The sequence below is a fragment of the Mobula hypostoma genome, chromosome 4, assembly GCF_963921235.1.
Source record: "Mobula hypostoma chromosome 4, sMobHyp1.1, whole genome shotgun sequence".
NCBI classification, from domain to species: domain Eukaryota; kingdom Metazoa; phylum Chordata; class Chondrichthyes; order Myliobatiformes; family Myliobatidae; genus Mobula; species Mobula hypostoma.
Window position 1 is genome coordinate 178,787,876 of NC_086100.1, and position 18,852 is coordinate 178,806,727.

An 18,852-nucleotide genomic window follows, 5' to 3' on the forward strand; every position below is an offset into this window, starting at 1 on the left:
GCAAGTATCACAGCTTGTAAACGCTTTTTGTAGCCAGCTAAGAGTCTTTCAATTCTTGTTTGGGGGATTTTCGCCCATTCTTCCTTGCAAAAGCCTTCTAGTTCTGTGAGATTCTGGGGCCATCTTGCATGCACTGCTCTTTTGAGGTCTATCCACAGATTTTCGATGATGTTTAGGTCAGGGAACTATGAGGGCCATGGCAAAACCTTCAGCTTGTGCCTCTTGAGGTAGTCCACTGTGGATTTTGAGATGTATTTAGGATTATTCTCCTGTTGTAGAAGCCATCGTCTTTTCATCTTCAGCTTTTTTTTGACAGACGGTGTGATGTTTGCTTCCAGAATTTGGTGGTATTTAATTGAATTCATTCTTCACTCTACCAGTGAAATGTTCCCCGTGACACTGGCTGCAACACAAGCCCAAAGCATGATCGATCCACCCCCATGCTTAACAGTTGGAGAGGGGTTCTTTTCATGAAATTCTGTACCCTTTTTTCTTCAAACATACCTTTGCTCATTGCGGCCAAAAAGTTCTATTTTAACTTCATCACTCCATAGGACTTGTTTCCAAAATGCATCAGGCTTGTTTAGGCGTTCCTTTGCAAACTTCTGACACTGAATTTTGTGGTGAGGATGCAGGAAAGGTTTTCTTCTGATGACTCTTCCATGAAGGTCATATTTGTGCAGGTGTCGCTGCACAGTAGAACAGTGCTCCACCACTTCAGAGTCCGCTAAATCTTCCTGAAGGTCTTTTGCAGTCAAACGGGGGTTTTGATTTACTTTTCTAGCAATCCTACGAACAGTTTTCCTGGTCTTCCAGACCTCAACTTGACCTCCACTGTTCCTGTTAACTGTCATTTCTTACAAACTGAGGAAACGGCTACCTGAAAATGCTTTGCTATCTTCTTATAGTCTTCTGCTTTGTGGGCATCATTTATTTTAATTTTCACAGTGCTAGGCAGCTGTTTAGAGGAGCCCACGGCTACTGATTGTTGGGACAAGGTTTGAGGAGTCAGGGTATTTATAAACCTTCGAAATTTGCATCACCTGGCCTTTCCTAACAATGACTGTGAACAAGCCATCGTGCTAACAAGCAATTTAAGGTCTGAGACCTTGCTAGAAGTTATCTGAGAGCTCTAATCTCTTGGGGTGCCCAAACATCTTCATGGTTCTCCTTTCCTTTTTTTCACTTTAAAATTGTACAAAACAAAAATAATTCACTAATCTTGCTTAAATGTTGAAAAGAATGTTTCATCTTTAACTTTATGACTTTTGGAGATCAGATCATCTTCTACTCACTTAACTATTCACAGTAACAGAAATTTTGACCGGGGTGCCCAAACTTTTGCATGCCTCTGTATACAGGACCCTGGTCAGACCCCACCTGGAGTACTATGCTCAGTTCTGGTCGCCTCACTACAGGAAGGATGTGGAAACCATAGAAAGGGTGCAGAGGAGATTTACAAGGATGTTGCCTGGATTGGGGAGCATGCCTTATGAAAACAGGTTGAGTGAACTTGGTCTTTTCTCCTTGGAGTGACGGAGGATGAGAGGTGACCTGATAGATGTGTATAAGATGATGAGAGGCATTGATCGTGTGGATAGTCAGAGGCTTTTTCCCAGGGCTGAAATGGCTCCCTCCAGCGGGCACAGGTTAAGGTTCTTGAGAGTAGGTACAGAGAAGATGTCAGGGGTAAGTTGTTTTTTTTTAAACGCAGAGAGTGGTGAGGGCGTGGAATGGACTGCCAGCAACGGTGGTGGAGGCAGATACGATAGGGTCTTTTAAGAGGCTTTTGGATAGGTACATGGAGCTTAGAAAATTAGAGGACTATGGGTAACCCTAGTAATTTCTAAGGTAGGGACATGTTCGGCACAACTTTGTGGGCCGAAGGGCCTGTATTGTGCTATAGGTTTTCTATGTTTCGATGTTTTTTCTTCTCTTGTATAGCAACCAGAACTGCACACAATATAACATGTGTAGCCTAATCAGTATTTTGTAAAGTTGGAACAGAATTTTTATACTAAATGCTCTGACCAATGAAGGCAAACATGTATACAGCTTCTTCACCTCACTTATGTTGCCATTTTCAGAGAACTATATTACTTTTTGTCCACATGGTTCCTCCATTTGCCAACAGTTCCTAGTATCCTAACATTTACAGTACACATCTGACCTTTATCTGACATGCAAAATGCTTCACCCAGCACTTGTCGGGTTTAACTTCCATCTACCAAAGATCTGCCCAAATTTTTCAATTCATCTATGTCCTGTTATAGCCTTAGACAACCTTCCTTGCTCTAACTCCACAACTCTCACGTCACAACAAACATACTTCCTCTCTTCATGTCCAAGTAATTAACATACCTCACTAACAGTAAAGTCCTAGCACTGGTTCATATAGTACACCACTATTCACAGATTTACAATTAAAATAAAATATCCTTCCACTAGGACCTTCTGCCTTATCATCAAGCCAAATTTGGATTCAATTAACTAGCTCACCTGAAATCCAGTATCTTAACCTTCCAGACCAATCTAACATTCAATCTAGTAAACCTGGTTGCTCTCAAGAAATAAAAGGAAATTAGCTATATCCTTCTAATATCTTAGACCAGAAGACACAGGAGCAGAATTCGGCCATTCGAGTCTGCTCCACCATTCCATCATGGCTGATATATTAGTCTCTCAATCCCATTCTCCTGCCTTCTCCCCACAAACTTTGATGCCCTGATTGATCAAGAACTATCAAACTCTGCTTTAAACACACTCAGTGCCTTGGCCTCCAAAGCTGTATGTGGCAATTCACCACCCCCAGCTGAAGAAATTCCCCCTCATGTCTGCTGTATATGCAAATCCCTCTATTTTGAGGCTCTGCTCTCTCGTCCTAGGTTTGCCCACTATTGGAAACATCCCCTCCACATCCACTCTGTCTAAGCTGTTCAATATTCGATAGGTTACAATAATATTCCATTTCCACAATGGCCGCTCCGCTTTCACTTCCCTTGTTTTTATTGGCCCTTGCTAAGTAACTAATAACCCAAGCAATCTCCCGCTCAGCAGATAAGACCTAACAGGTCCCGGTCACTTTGTAAACCTAAACCTGATGTGTAAAGACTGCAATGACCTGCTCTCCAATCCACTCCACGATCTCCCACCTGGCAGTCTTGCCTTTGTTTCCACTGTATTCCAAGATAGATCTCATCTGGCCCTTATTCTCTACTTTCTTACAAATCATACATACCAGACCATCAACAAGTCTTTGCATGAGCTATCCTCCACAACTTTCACCTGGATGAATACATACAAGATGATTTCATTTATGACCTTATGCATATCCTCATAAATTTGATGACTGGAGAGGCACACTCTTTTCCTACTCCAAATGTACTTATAGAATGACTATAAGTATTGACATTAGAGAGGGTTCAGAAAAGATTCACAAGAATGATTTCAGGAATGAAAAGGGTTACCGTATGAAGAAAGTCTGGCAGCTCTTGGGCTGTATTCCCTGGAGTTCAGGAGAATGAGGGGGGCAAATGTTAAAAGGCCTGAACAGATTAGATATGGCAAAGTTATTTCCCATGGTAGGGGATTCTAGGACAAGAGGGCACCACTTCAGGATTGAAGGATGTCCTTTTAGAACTGAGATGCAGAGAAATTACTTTAGTCAGAGGGCTGTATATCTGTGGAATTTGTTGGCACAAGCAGCTGTAGAGGCCAAGTCACTGGGTGTATTTAAGGCAGAGATAGATTCGCCAGGGCGTCAAAGGGTATGAGGTAAAAGCAGGGAGGTGGGATGACTGGAAGAATTGGATCAGTCCATGATTGATTGGCGGAGCAGAATTGATGGGCTAAATAGGTACTTCTGCTCCTATATCTTATGGTCTTAAGGGTTTGATTTTTTCCTAATATTCCCTTCCATGGCTCTCTTTTTAAGTGCTCTCCTACATCTTCTGTAATTCTTAAGAGACTCACTCAATTGCAGATGGCTAAACTCTGTTCCTCTAATTTCTGCTTAATATTAAAATGTCCATTGTATAACCTGAACAAAGTGATTGCCTTTCTCTTATTATTAGGTGTTTGCCATTATGCCTTGTTGGATGATCCTAGCAAGATATCCTGTTCACATACTTTTCTACAATGCGCTCTCAATTCAGCAATACAACTTCTTCTACTTATTTAAACCCTCAACCATCCCCGCCAACATGCCTCAAAAATCTATACCGTATACACTACCCAACCTTCCTCAACTTTTCAGCCCGGCAGGAACCCTTGAAATAATTTTCAGGTCTCAGGGAGCCCCTGCGTAAAAATTATTATACCTACAGCTCACAGTCAAAAATATGATCAGTAAAATAATTGTCAAAGCTCTTTTGAGTAGAGGATAAATTTTTAGCCAACCTTTCTTGAAAAAAAAACAGGTAGTTAAGCTTAGCTTAGCTTTCTTGAAATTAATCTCTTTCCCTTTCATAAAATTTTAAAACTCTTAAGGCAAACATAATAAATTTCTGTTAAATAACTGACATAAGCCAAAATGGGATTTAATTTTTTAAAAGTAGGCTCGGTCGATTTAATTTAAATAAAGATTGTAAGTTGATTTTAATTAATGATATTCACAACATGAAAAATTATTGACAATGTTGAATAACAAAGTTACTAAAAACCATAAGCCAAAGCAATATGAATAAAAATATAGCCTAAGACACAATTTTATGTGAAGGGGGGGCAGTGGGGTTGGTGGGGGGATGGCAAGGAAGGGGTCGGAGAGAGGAATAAATAAAAAATAAGTACACCGGAACTCCTGGGGTAAACGCACATATTACATGGTAAGGATGTAAAGAGATTCCTTATAGAACAGTGCCAGAATTAAACTCCGGAATGTCCCAAGGTGTAATAATGTTGTGCCACCACTGGAAGGAGGCCCTCAGTTGGTCAAGGTCAATCCATGAATGTTCATCCTAGCTGTCTATGGATAAGCAAGCCAGGGCAGTACGAGCAAGCTGTTACCATGCAGAAGACATTCCTCCTCTCTACACAGCTGATGAAACCAGCGGATTGGCAGAAAACGATACAGTTTGCCACAACTCATTATGTCATGAGTACCTCCCAAATCCATGATATATAGTTAGAACAGGATATGAGTGTATGAGGACACTGCCACAGGTGGGTTCCCTTCCAAGTCACAGCATTCTGACTTGAAAGGAAATTCCTATTGCTTCCATGTCACCATACACAAACTATGTAACTTCCTATTCAACAACAGGAATACAGAACTTTGGCCATGGTTGACAGCTATCTTCAAAGACCATCACTGACAGGTAATAAATGTTGCATTTGCCAGTAAATTAAGAGTTGACACAATGAATGGCAAAAATAAAGTGCTTATGGCTTGTTGGTACCAACACTTGTTTGTATGGTGAAACTTGCAACTAAGTGACAAACCAGTTACTTTAACTTGCAACTTTGTGACAAACCAGTTACTTTAAAAAGAACCACTTTTGCTAAATTTGTAGGTCACACAATATAAAACTGAAAATTCCTAAGGAGCTCACATAAATGGTGGGGATGGAAGCTATCCTGTTGAGAATTTACCTCTTACCTGGATCAACCGTTGTTCCACCTGTATGGGAAAAATATTAAAATACACTTTAACTTTAGAAAATTTGATTTGTTTTAACCATCTGCTGATCAGTTGAGTTTTGGAGCAGCACTAGATTGCTAATTTTATTGAATGACTGGACTTAAATATAAATTTTTAAATAAATTTTATTTTTAAAATGGATATAACATTGCCACTGAACAGATTAAATTAATCCAGTTCTTCAAAATGTTTTCTGTATTATTAGTGAACCAGAGGGTGTATACTATTTGAGATCTGAACCGTTGAGGATAACTTGTTTAGGATGAATTTCACATAATGCATCTTTAAAGGCGAATAGTGCTGCAGCTTTTCTATCATTGTATCAGGTAATGCATATTACTAACTCGCCAAAAAAATAAATAAATACTTGATATACACCTTGATAAAATTATAACATTCAATTGAGCATACTGAAAGTGTAAACTTCTATTTGACATATTTTCTTTAGACAGAATTGTACTAATTTGTAATGTAGATAAGGATTTCCAGAACATGTACATATTTCTGGTAACTAGGTATCCCACAGAAATTTTCTATCAAAACACAGTTCCAAAAATTACAGCGCTGCCACACCACTCAACCGCTCCATATTTGAGACTGGAGCTGGACTTAATTGGGGTTGAAGTGCCTAGGCTATTATTTGTAAGAGTGGCACAATCAGAAACTCCACAGCTGGTTATTTAGCATCCTCTCATTTGATAATGAATAACGAGGATGATGATCTGGGTGAATTGTAATGAAGAACAGCCTGGAATCAAAATGTCTCTGAAAAGACTGGAGATAACCATCTATTCTAGACTGAGGTCAAGTATATTAAACCTGCCTTATCAAGGCAGGTTCCTTTGATAATTAATTGGGTTTATATCACTAACATGTTTTTCAAAATTCATTATTAACAATAATTTACAATAAAACAAAATCACTCATTCAATCACCATAAATTAATAGCCTTGGTAATTAAACAGCATAACAAGCCAGTATTTGCACTAATCAAGCCAACTACTTATTCAGTGATCCCCGATATAAATGTGGAGCCTTTATTTTCTTTAACAATGGCTACACACTGAAATGTAAGATATATAATCCCCTGACATCATCATTTCAATTAATTATAGGTTGAATACAGACCATTCAGGATGTTTTAAAAGAATACTTATTGTGTTTTACCCATTTTATAGCTCCAAAGAAATTAAAATTTTCACCCGACACACTAAAATATGCAAATTAAGGCATTATTTGCTCAAGACCCCTTTCAGAATGCAAATGGTAGTATTTTGAACATTCCGGTGGAGTCAAATCCCAGAATAATTGCTTCACAATTTAAGGATGGAACTTGTTTTCTCTTTGGCAAAGCAAGACCTGAAGCTAAAGAGCAGCTAACTTGCCACTTTCATATTATGGAAGACATGGATGGATCAGAGGAGAAGAAAAAGGACGACGGTACGCAGTAGTCAGTGAGGTAATTTCCTCCCCTACTTCAAACACAATACATGTAACACAAATGCAAGAAACACATTTCATGCACAGTAAAAGGTTAATGTGGGATAAATGAAACCCATGCACCTTCTTTGCAAAATGTGGTTGATGATTAAAATTTTATGATCAATACATTTTCCCCCACACATCACAAAGAAATGCATTCTTTAATAAATCAATGCAACAAATTCAGTTTTTTTTGTTCCAGCACAACACAATCACAGCAGGATTTACTTTCAAGCAAAAGTAAAACTGAACAAAATGGCATGAAGCAGCTTGCTCTACCTGATGTGGGAACTGCAGTCGTTTCGGCTGATGACCCATTGGATTTTCCACTTGCTGTTATGGATGGACTGGCAGTAGCATTAGAATTTGTAATGTTTGGAGTCACTTCCTGCAATGGTTTATTTGTTGCTTCAGCTGTAGCTATAGAAGAATTCACACTGGTAGCATCTGTGGTATTAAACATTTGTGAATCATCTCCAGTCATATTTGCTGATCCTGGGTTGGGGGTACCCTGGGTTGTTGAATTTTCTAGTTGCATAGTTGAATTTATTAAGCTTGAGGTGATGATGGTGGTGGCAGAAGGAGAAACTAAAAGTAAAAAGCAGATCAAAAACTGAAACCGGCTAAGGGCATGCAGTAAATAAATCACCTTTTATATGAATGAAGCTGCTAAGTTAAAAAAAAATAAAAAGGGAACAAAAGTATTACATAGAAAAACATCTTTCATATCACACATTACTAAACTTTGTCCATTAACAATGCAAAATTCATTTTAGATTCATCACATTCAGAAATGTCCAATTCGCAACTTAAATTTACATACCATCTGCACAGGTTGAATTTAATATCCAAGCAGAAGTACAACTGCTTTAATGTTTGTAGATTTATCAATTTGAAATACTTAATTTTCTTTTTATCTTTGGTGTAGACTGTGGCGCAATTCATTTTAACTATGATAGAGATTTGACTTTTTGTTATTCATACTCAAAACTACTGAATCATATAATATTTTATAATTCAAAGTTTTCATACCGGAAATTAATCTAAAACATGGTTTTACTCAATGACCATAAACCAAGCAGCACATGGGATTATAATGCAGTGTCTGCTTCAGATACCAATGACCTCCAATTACTTACCTGTTGTGTTTTGTTCATTAGGACATACAGGACAACTGCAAATCAGCAGCAAAAGCAGAAACCAGATATCCATGGTAATGCTGGAAATAAAAGTGAAAGAAGATAATTTTAGTATAGATGCATTTTGCAATATCTCAACTGTATTAAACTTAACATCACACATACTTTAAGTTTGAGATATCTCTTAAAATTCAGACAATGAATACAGTAGTCAGTTACAGGAGTATAGCAAGGAATATCCTAACAAAATTATTATCCAATTCCACAGCAATGACTTAGCAAAGGAGTGCAATAACTAAGAACATATTTATTGCGAACTTGCTAAATACACTTGGTATTCATTCTTCATATCTCCATTTATTTTGCTTGTACAGGTCGACCTTCACTAATCCAGCACCATTGGGACCTGAAGAGTGCCGGATTAGTGAAAATGCCGAATTACAGAAGGATCACATTAAGCATAATCAGTGCCGGATTAACAAAGAAACCGGATTACAGGTAGCCTGATTAGTGAAGGTCGACCTGTAGTACGTTTGAATCTTGACTTTGTTTTAAGTTTTGCTTAGAAACAATTTACTGCCCTTTATCTGAACTCCATAAATGAACTGCAGTTCCTAAAACAATGACTGTATTAAAAAAAGTGCATTTAGGTGATGATGGCTGGTTGTTCGCTTGCGAAGATCAGGAGGAGAAAAGAAGAGTCCTCAGGAGTGACAGAACAATCGTCGGCAACTGTGGAGACCAATTCTGGATCTGCAGACTCTGGAGCAGTGGGGACAAGGGATGCGGTACTTGGGTAGTAGGATCCTTCCTGCATCTTCTTTTCAGCAGTCGCTCTTCTAGATTCCTCAAAATTCTTGGCTGATCCATGGATCAGTGCATTGAGGTATTACAAGGCCAAGTAACAGATTGCACAGTAAAGTGTTACAGTTGCAGAGAAAGTGCAAAGCAGGTGAACAGTATGGTGCAATGCCATAGCAAGGTAGGCGTGAGGTCAAGAGTGCATCTTATCGTACTAGGGGATCCTTCAATAGTCTCAAAGCTCTTTGAGGTTGGTGGTACTTGCTTTCAGGCTCTCTTTTAAATCTTCTGCGCTATTGGAGGGGTAAAAAAAGAACATGCCCAGGGTGGTGGATTATTTAATTACGTTGGCTACAGCAAGTGTAGGCTGATCCCAAAAGGGGATGCCGAGCTGTGAGCACATTTCTGCAGTTTCTTGCAGTGTCAAGCAGAACAGTTGCTAGAGTAGTGATGTATCTACACAGGATGTTTCTTATGGTGTTTTGATAAAAATTGGTAAGTGTCAAGGGAACACACCAAATTTCTTTAGCCTCCTGAGAAAGTAGAGGTGCTGGTACTCTTTCTTGCACAACTCATGAAAAAAAAAATGCAAATGATGGTAAAGCTCAAAAGTGAATAGAAAATGCAGCAAACAATTAGCAAATCAGGCCAGATTTGTGGAAGAGAAATAGTCAATGATTCAGGCTAAAGGTTCTAACAATGTTTGTTTTTCTTTCACAAATGCAGTTTGACTTGATTTTTTTTTTAAATAGCATTTTCTGCACTTTCCAATTTCCCACATAATTTTGAGACCATACGTAAGTTTTCAGTACATTTTAATTAAAATTGATAAATGTACATAGCTCATCAAACCTGGAGCTCAAAATGCAGTTAAAAGGGAAACAGTAAAATTTCAGGTCCTTAACAACATCTCCTTTGATGAAGGATTACTATCCATTAACATTAACTTCATTTCTTACTCCACAAATGCAATCTGGCATGCATTTTCTGGTTTTGTTTCCAATTCTGGTCATGACACTTGAACCATGATGCAGAAGTGTGAATGGTGCAGTCAAGACCTACGAGAATGGCTCCAGAAATTTGGCAATTTCAACAACAAGTTTAGAAAGGAGATGGTGGATTTATTTTCCTTGAAACAAAGGAGGTTGGGAGAAGATTTGATAGAACCAAATAAATAGTCTAGATCAGGCATTTTACAAATTATTTTTCAAATAAGCAGCATCAGTTCAAGAAACAAGGAACATGGATTTCAAATTTTAGGCAATTAGATCATGGGGATTTGGGGAAAAACATTTTTAAACTTGCTGTCCGTAAGAGACATTCAAACACAACCTATACCTTTATACGGAAATTCGATAGGTACTTCAAGAATAATTTACATAACTAAAAGGTAAATGGACAGATTGACTTATTATACAAGTACAATATAGTGCACTGCACATTTTCCCTGTGGCCAGATTTTGTTCCACATCCCTTCACTAGGTGCTATCAATTGCCCCCTGTTGCAGTGGCTGATTGGAGAATGAAGACAGTAAATGAGCATGTGTGAGAAGAGAGTTTACAAAGAAAGCAGTGGAATGGGATTGCTATGAGAGTCAGCATAGGCTCCATCACCTGAATGTTACAAGGAATTAAGAAAAACATAATTATCTATAGCTGAGTGGCCAGAAGAGAAAAGATATGCTTGAAGCTCTATTTCCAATGGAACGCAAGATCCATTAAAGTAATAACACCAAATATTTAAGTAATAAATGGTAGACCCTTAAAAGACTTTATTTCAGTATATGTCAATTTTTTTTAATCGGTTAAAAAAAGCATCACAAATATCAATTGCCTGTTCTTAGCTTTGCCATTCGAAGTTAAGAAAAACAGACAGCAGATGTTTCCTCATTTCAAGTATCTAGAACAGTACAGCATAGAAATAATCCTGTGGCTGTGCCGAACATGATGCCAATCCAAATTAATTCTATTTGTCTTTCTCTGCCCATTCAGACACCTATTGAGATGCCTCTTAATGTCACTAAAGCTTTGCTTAGACCACTTCCTGGCATCACATTTCAGGCATGTCTCTGTGTAAAAACAGAAACTTATAAATCTCCTTTAAATATTACCCATCTCACCTTAAACTTATATTATATGACCCTGGGAGAAAGAATCTGATTGTCTACTAAGTATACGCCTTTTATAATTTATATATACTTTCAATAGGTTCCATCTTCTGCGCCCTCTCCAAAGCCTCCACATCCTTCCTGTAATGCAGTGACCAGATTTACACACAATACTTTAAATGGAGCCTAGCCAAAGTTTTATACAGCTGCAACATGACTTCCTGACTTTTACACTCAGTGCTCCAACTAATGAAGGTAAGCATGCTATGCATCTACCAATCCAATTGATTGCATTGCCACAATGAAGGTGCGATAGATTTGTACCCCAAGGTCACTCTGATCATCAAATTTCCCAATGGTGCTCCTAGATACAGTCAGCCCTTCTTATCCACGAGGGATTGGTTCCGGGACCCCTCGCAGATACCAAAAAACGCGGATGCTAAATTCCCTTATTCAACCTGTCTAAATGCGGTGGACCTTAGGACCCAGCGGAACCCCGGACCTTACTTAACCTGTTTCAGTGCAGTGGACATTAGGACCCGGTGGCGGAGCTCTGAATCCACAGTGTTTCTGTTCACGAAAATAATCACGATCATGATTGAAAATAAAGTGGAAATAATAAAGCGATCAGAAAGAGGTGAAACGCCAGTCATTGGAAAAGTGTTAGGCTACAGTCGGTCAACGATCGGAACAATTTTAAAGGATAAAGTGAGAAAGGTCCTGCCCTGCTGAAAGCTACAATTATTACTAAGCAACACATTGGTTGAATTAGTTGGTTTTGGGGTTTTGGGTTTTAGATCCTCCACATCAACCTGGCAGGGATGGAGAGTGCGCTCAGTAGCGGTCTGTCACTGGATCGAACTCGGGAATTTCCGTTCCTGACCCGGTGCTGAAACATACGTTTCTTAAGTGTTTTATATGCATAGAAAGGTAAAATATATAGTATATACTAAGACAAACGTTTGACTAACTGACACTATAATAATATCGGATGTACCTGTTCTGACTTACTTAACGTTTTTTGTTCGATCCCAATCCACGATAACCTACACACATCCTCCCTGCCTGGCCTGCTGCGTTCACCAGCACCTTTTATGAGTGTTGCACGTCCTCCCGTATACTTTAAGTCATCTCTAGCTTGCTTATAATACCTAATACCATGTAAATGCTATGTAAAATAGTTGTTATACTGCATTATTCAGGGAATAATGACAAGAAAAAAAAGTCTGTACATGCTCGAATAACAAGTGCTGGAAAGAGCACTTCCGGGTTTTCACGATTCGCGGTTGGTTGAATTCGCACATGCAGAACTCGCGGATAAGGAGGGCCGACTGTACTGTGCAATAGCAGAGGAAAACGAAAGTACATGCCAATCCCAGTGTCTCATGAACATTCATGCAGCTAAGCTAGCTGTCCAGCAAAACTGGACTCAATACATGCAGCTATAGAAAATGTTACAAAAGCCAATGATACAACAATGAAATGTTAAAAACTGTAGAAGCTGCAGGTCTGAAATAACTTTGAAACAACTATTTCATTAATTTCTCCTGCTTTCCTCTTATATTTTTTTTGCAAATACTAATACAATTGTAATTACTCAGCCCAATCATAAATCAGAATTTTCTTCCTCAGATTGGAATTTTTTGCCTTGCCGATGGAGTCTGACTGCAGTCAATTTAGGAAGCACAATTTGCAGAGAAATCTTTTTCCAGCTCCTGAGAACACAGCCAAATGCATCACCTGCAAAGGATGCTTATGTGGCTTCTGGCTCTCAACAGGATACAAAACCTGGAAATCCCTCTAGGCTGGATAACAATTCATAATTAAGTGAAAAGGGCAGCAATCATATTAGTGTCCAAGAAGAGTAGGGTGAGCAGCCTGAACAACTATAGCCCAGCTATACTCATATCTACTGTGATGAAATGCTTTGACAGGTTGGTCATGGCCAGAATCAATTCCTACCTAAGCAAAACCCTGGACTCGCTGCAATTCAATTATCAACACAATAGCTCAACAGCAGATACAAGCTCACTGGATCAGCTGGTTGATTGGTGTTGCAACAATGGCGCACTCAACATCAGGTAAACCAAGGATTTGATTGTGGACTTTAGGAAGGTGGAGTCAGGGGAATACATACCAGTCTTCATCGAGGGATCAGCAGTAAAAAGGATGAGCAGTTTCAAGTTCTGGGGTGCCAAATCTTTCATCTTTGAAGATCTATTCTGGGCCAAACATATTGATGCAATTGCAAAGAAAGCACAACAGTGGCTATATTTCATAAGGAGTTTGTGGAGACTTAAGACTCTTGGAAATTCCTACAGGCATACTGTGGAAAGCATCCTAACAGGTTGTATCACTCTCGAGTATGGGAGGGCCGCTGCAGAGGATTGGGAAAAAATGCAGAAAGCTGTAACTCAGCCAGCTAGCCTCTCCAGCATTGAGGACACCTTCAAAAGGCGATGCTTCAAAATGGTGGCATCCATTATCCATTAAGATCTCCTCTGGACAGGACACAACCTCTTCTCATTGCCACCATCAAGGAGGAAGTACAGGAGCCAGAAGACACACACTCAGCGTTTCAGGAACAGCTTCTTCCACTCCGCCATCAGATTTCTGAATGGACAATAAACCCATGAACACTATCTCACTATTTCTCTTCTTCTATTTTTGCACTACTTGTTTATTATATGAATTTCTTATTGTAATTTAAACTTATTTTACGTATTGCAATGTGCTGCTTCCGCACAACAACAAATTTCACGACATATGCCATTGATATTAAACCGTATTCTGATTCTGAAACAGTTGGATGGTAATCGAGGGAATTCAATTCCAGTAGGGATACATACACAAAGCAATATTAATGTAGAACACACAGAAATAGTGTCACTGCAGATACTGTACACTACTTAATTCAAAAGTCCATTACAGTAGACTGACACAAAGCTTGAAAACAGATGATATTTCTATACTGTATCGCAAAGCTCCCCCCAACCCCTGCCATAAGAGCACAGAACAGCTGAACTCGAAATTTGAAAATCAAAATTAAAACGTGGAAAAACTTGGCAAGTCAGACAGCTTCTGTGGAAAAAGAAAGTTAGTATTTTAGAACCGTAACCCTTCAGCAGAATGTAAAAAGGGAGAAATGCAAGTAGATTTATGAATCAGAATCACAAAAGCAAGCTGTGATTCACAAAAGACTCACATATATAAATAATATTAAGAGGTTAAGTGGGCTGAAACATCAGATTAAGTACTAAATAAGGAAATGGTAGGAATCAGGACCAGGATAAGATTCATTATAATTGACGTGTGTCATAAAATTTGTTTTTTTGTGGCAGCAATATAGTATAAGGCATAAAAAATTAGTGCAAAACAGGAATAGCAAGGTAGAGTTCATGGGTAGGCAAATTTCAGGGACAGAAGAGCAGAATATTGTTTATAAAGAGTATTTTCCACTCTGACAGGCAATGGAATCAGAATCTGGTTTAATATCACAGGCATACGTCGTAAAATTTGTTAACTTAGCAGCAGCAGCAGTACAATACAATACGTAATATAGAAAAAATAAATAAGTAAATCTATTACAGCAGGGGTCCCCAATCTTTTTTGCAATGTGGACCGGTTTATTATTGACAATATTCTTGCGGACCGGCTGACCCAGGGGGTAGGGTTGCCAACGGACAAGAGTAGCAGTCAAATATGTTGTGTTTACCCCGAGAAGGACTACAATGATCATGAAGCCTTGCGCAGGCACCAGTGCGCATGCGTGTACGTGCCGATTTTTTTCTGCAAATTGTTTTTGGCGATTCTGTTCGCGCGGGGGGGGGGGGGTAATCACGACCGGAATGTAGATGATAAGTGGCTAATACACCCAATTTCGTTTCTAAAGGTTTTATCTAACAAATTTAATATTAAACACACAACGCATATTTTCCTCGCATGAATATAGTGATAAGTCAATTATCAGGGGAGGACAGGGGAGCTTGAAGTAAGTGTTGAACGAACTTCCAGTTGAAGTGGTAGAGACAGGTTCGATATTATCATTTACAGAAAAATTGGATAGGTATATGGACAGGAAAGGAATGGAGGGTTATGGGCTGAGTGCAGGTCGGTGGGATTAGGTGAGAGTAGCGTTCGGCACAGACTAGAAGGGCAGAGATGGTCTGTTTCCGTGCTGTAATTGTTATATGGTTATATAAGTCATTTATAAGTCAATAGCATCATAACATTTTAAGTAACGTTTGGATATTAAACACACAGCACATATTTTCCCCGTATGAACATATAAAATCATTGCAACGCACCAATATCGCTGCATCAGTGGGAGCCCTGGGCTTGTTTCCCTACAACGAGACGGTGCCATCGAGGGGTGATGGGAAACAGCGATACTCGAAGGGGGTTCCTTATGTCCAGTCTATTCCGCAATTTAGTTTTCATTGCATTCATTGCAGAGATATGTTGGAAATGGAAGCAACGTTTTCAGTATTTCGTGGCTATCTCAGGATATTTAGCCTTGAATTTGATCCAGAACACCGGCAGAGATGTTATGTCAAACATATTTTTCAGCCCACCGTCATTTGCAAGCTCGAGGAGTTGATCTCCTTCCTGCGCTGACATGGATGACGCGCAGGTCATGATCTCGCGTGCATTCAAGCTCAACAGTGGCCGTGACAGGGAATGAGGAAAGGTGCAGCTGACTCCTATCGCCAAATCATATCGTTTCCTCTCGACCCAGTAGCACATGCTTTGCGGCCCGGCACCGGTCCACAGCCCAGTGGGTGGGGACCGCTGTATTACAGTAAGTGCATATGTATATTAAATTGTTAAATTAAAAGTAGTGCAAAAACAGAAATAATAAAAAAGTGAGGAGTGTTGATGGGTTCAATGTCCATTTAAGAATCGGATGGCAGAGGGAGCATGCTACCTGACAAGGTGGAGAAGGCAGGTACTCTCAAGATTTAAGTATGTAGATTGGCTCATGAATTGCTAACACAGAGTGAGTGCAATTGACTGAATAATATCAAATGGTCCTATCTGTTGGAGCCTCCATACCAGACAGTGTTACAATCAGTCAGAATGCTCTCAGCCATACATCTATAGCAATTTGCAAATCTTTGGTGGCATACCAAATCTCCTCAAGCTCCCAACAAAGTAGAGCCACTGGTATATCTTCTTTATGATTGCATCAATGTGTTGGGCCGAGGATAGTCCCTCTAAAATGTGATACTCAGGAACCTGAAGCTGCTCATGGGCTGAGCAACATTAACCCCTTAATGAGAAATAGTGCTTGTTCTCTCAGCTGCTCCTTGCTTAAGTCCACAATCACTTCTTTGATCATGCTGACATTGAGCATGAGGTGGTTGTTATGACATTAATCAACCAGAGGATCTTTCTCACTCCTGGAAATCTCATCATCATTTGAGATTCTACCAATAAAGGTATCATCGATGAATTTGTATATGCTGTTTGAACTGTGCTTGGACACACAGTCATAAGTACAGAGAGAAAAGAGTGGTGGTCTAAGCATGCATTCTTAAGCTGCGCCTGTATTGAAACATCAACTTCACTTGCCCCATCACTGAACTGTTCCCACAACCTATAGACTCACTCTCAAGGACTCTTCATCTCATGTTCTCATTATTTATTGCTTATTTATTATTACTATTATAAGTAGCATTTTTTAAATTTGTATTTGCAGTTTGTTGTCTTTTGCACGTGGATTGTTTGTCCATCCTGTCTGGGGCAGTCTTTCAGTGATTCAATTGTGTATACTTGTACTAACGTTGAATGCTTGCAAGAAAATTAACCTCACGGTTGTATAGGATGTCATAGGGTTGCAAGAAAAAGTCTGTGAACCCTTTGCATTTATCTCTTTTTTTCTGAATTAATTACCCATAAAATATGATCTGACCTTCATATACAATGGTGGTAGAAATTTTGTGAACCCTGTAGAATTTCGCTGTTTCAAAAAATCAGAACTGCTTGCAACTATTTAGCTAATTAATGTGCAAAACTAAACCAAAAATGGTACTGTAAATCACTTTAAGCACTTGAAATTATTTCAGCATATAATTGTTGTGGATATTTACTCTGTGGCCACATTATTAGATATAGGAGTGGAACCTGGTCAGGTCTTCAGCTGCTGTAACCCATCCACTTCAAAGTTTAATTTGTTGTGCACTCAAAGATGTTTTTTGCACACCACTGTTGTAATGCATGGTTATTTGAGTTATAGTTACCTCGTCAGCTTGAACCAAAGCATTCAGAAGAAACAAGGCATTAACAAGGCATTTTTGTCAACGGAACTGCCACTCACTAATTTTTTAATTTTGTTTTTCATACCATTCTCTGTAACCTCTAGAAACTGTTGTGCATGAAAATCCCAGGTGATCAGTAGTTTCTGAGATACTCAAACTTTGCCATCTGGCATCAGCGATCATCCTTCCATGGTCAAAGTCACTTAGGTCACATTTCTTCACATTCTGATGGTTGGTCTAAACATATGAACTTCTTGAACATGTCTGCATGATTTTATGCATTGAGCTGCTGCCAGATGATTGGCTGATTAGTATTTCCATTCACGAGAAGGTGTACTAGTGTACCTCATAAAGTGGCCACTGGTGTATAATCAAATGGTAATACAAGAACAAACCAGTATTTTCTTTAAAGATGACATTCTGTAAGCAAGCACCTTCCAAAGCTAACAAGTGCTTCAGGAATAACAGTTCTAAAACAATATTAAACAGTGGTGCTCGAAAGTCTGTGAACCCTGCAGAAGTTTCTCTATTTCTGCATAAATATGACCTAAAATGTGATCAGGTCTTCACGTAAATCTTCAAACTAGATAAAGAGAACACAATTAAATAAATAACACAAAAAAAATATACTTTTTCTTTTATTTATGAGAAAAATGATCCAATTTTACACATATTTGCTATAAAACATATGTGAACCTTTGCATTCAATAACTGGTGTGACCCTCCCCTACCCCCTACACTCATAGAGCAAAGTAATTTCAACCAAACATTTCCAGACCTATTGATCAGTCCTGCACATTGGCTTGGAGAATTTTAAGCCATTCCTCTTCACAAAACTCCTCCAACTCTGGGATGTTGGTGGGCTTCCTTGTATGAACTGCTTGCTTCAGGTCCTTCCACAACATTTCTATAAGATTGACAAAACTTTGACTCAGCCATTCCAAAACATGAATTTTCTTCTTTTTAAACCATCCTCTTGCTGATTTACTCATCTTTCGGATCATTGCCTTGTTGCATTATCCAACTTCTATTAAGCTTCAGGTGACGGACTGCTACCCTGATGTTCTCCTGTAAGCAGTCTTGATACAATTTTGAATTCATTGTTCCTTCAATGGTTGCAAATTGTCCAGGCTCTGAGGCAGTAAAGCAGCCCCAAACCTCCTTCCACCATGCTTCACAGCTAGAATGAGGTTTTGGTGTGCAATGCCCTTCTTCCTCCAAACAGAGCAATGTGCATTTCTGCCAAAAAAAATTCAACTTCCATCTCATCTGTCCACAGAACATTGTCTCAGAAGCATTATAGAACATCCAGATGGTCTTCTGCAAACTTGAGATGTGAAGTAGTTTTTTTGGAGAACAGTAGTCTCCTCCATGTTGTCCTTCCATGAACAACTTCTTGTTTAGTATTTTTCTTGTAGTGGACA

The 18,852-nt window shown here is 39.0% G+C and overlaps 1 protein-coding gene across 5 annotated transcripts in view; it reads right to left on the bottom strand.

The window, feature by feature from the left end:
- Positions 1-18,852, bottom strand: part of ptpra (protein tyrosine phosphatase receptor type A) — a 257,136-nt gene that overhangs the window by 107,646 nt on the left and 130,638 nt on the right. For 4 of the 5 annotated variants that reach the window (XM_063047091.1, XM_063047093.1, XM_063047092.1 and 1 more), the window contains exons 3-5: positions 8,260-8,339; positions 7,400-7,708; positions 5,597-5,617 (exon numbers count right to left, since the gene is read on the bottom strand). In XM_063047091.1, coding sequence (XP_062903161.1) covers positions 5,597-5,617; positions 7,400-7,708; positions 8,260-8,332 — 403 coding nt within the window. In that variant the 5' untranslated portion in view covers positions 8,333-8,339. The remainder of the gene's footprint in view (positions 1-5,596; positions 5,618-7,399; positions 7,709-8,259; positions 8,340-18,852) is intronic. The other variant, XM_063047094.1, reaches the window with a different exon arrangement.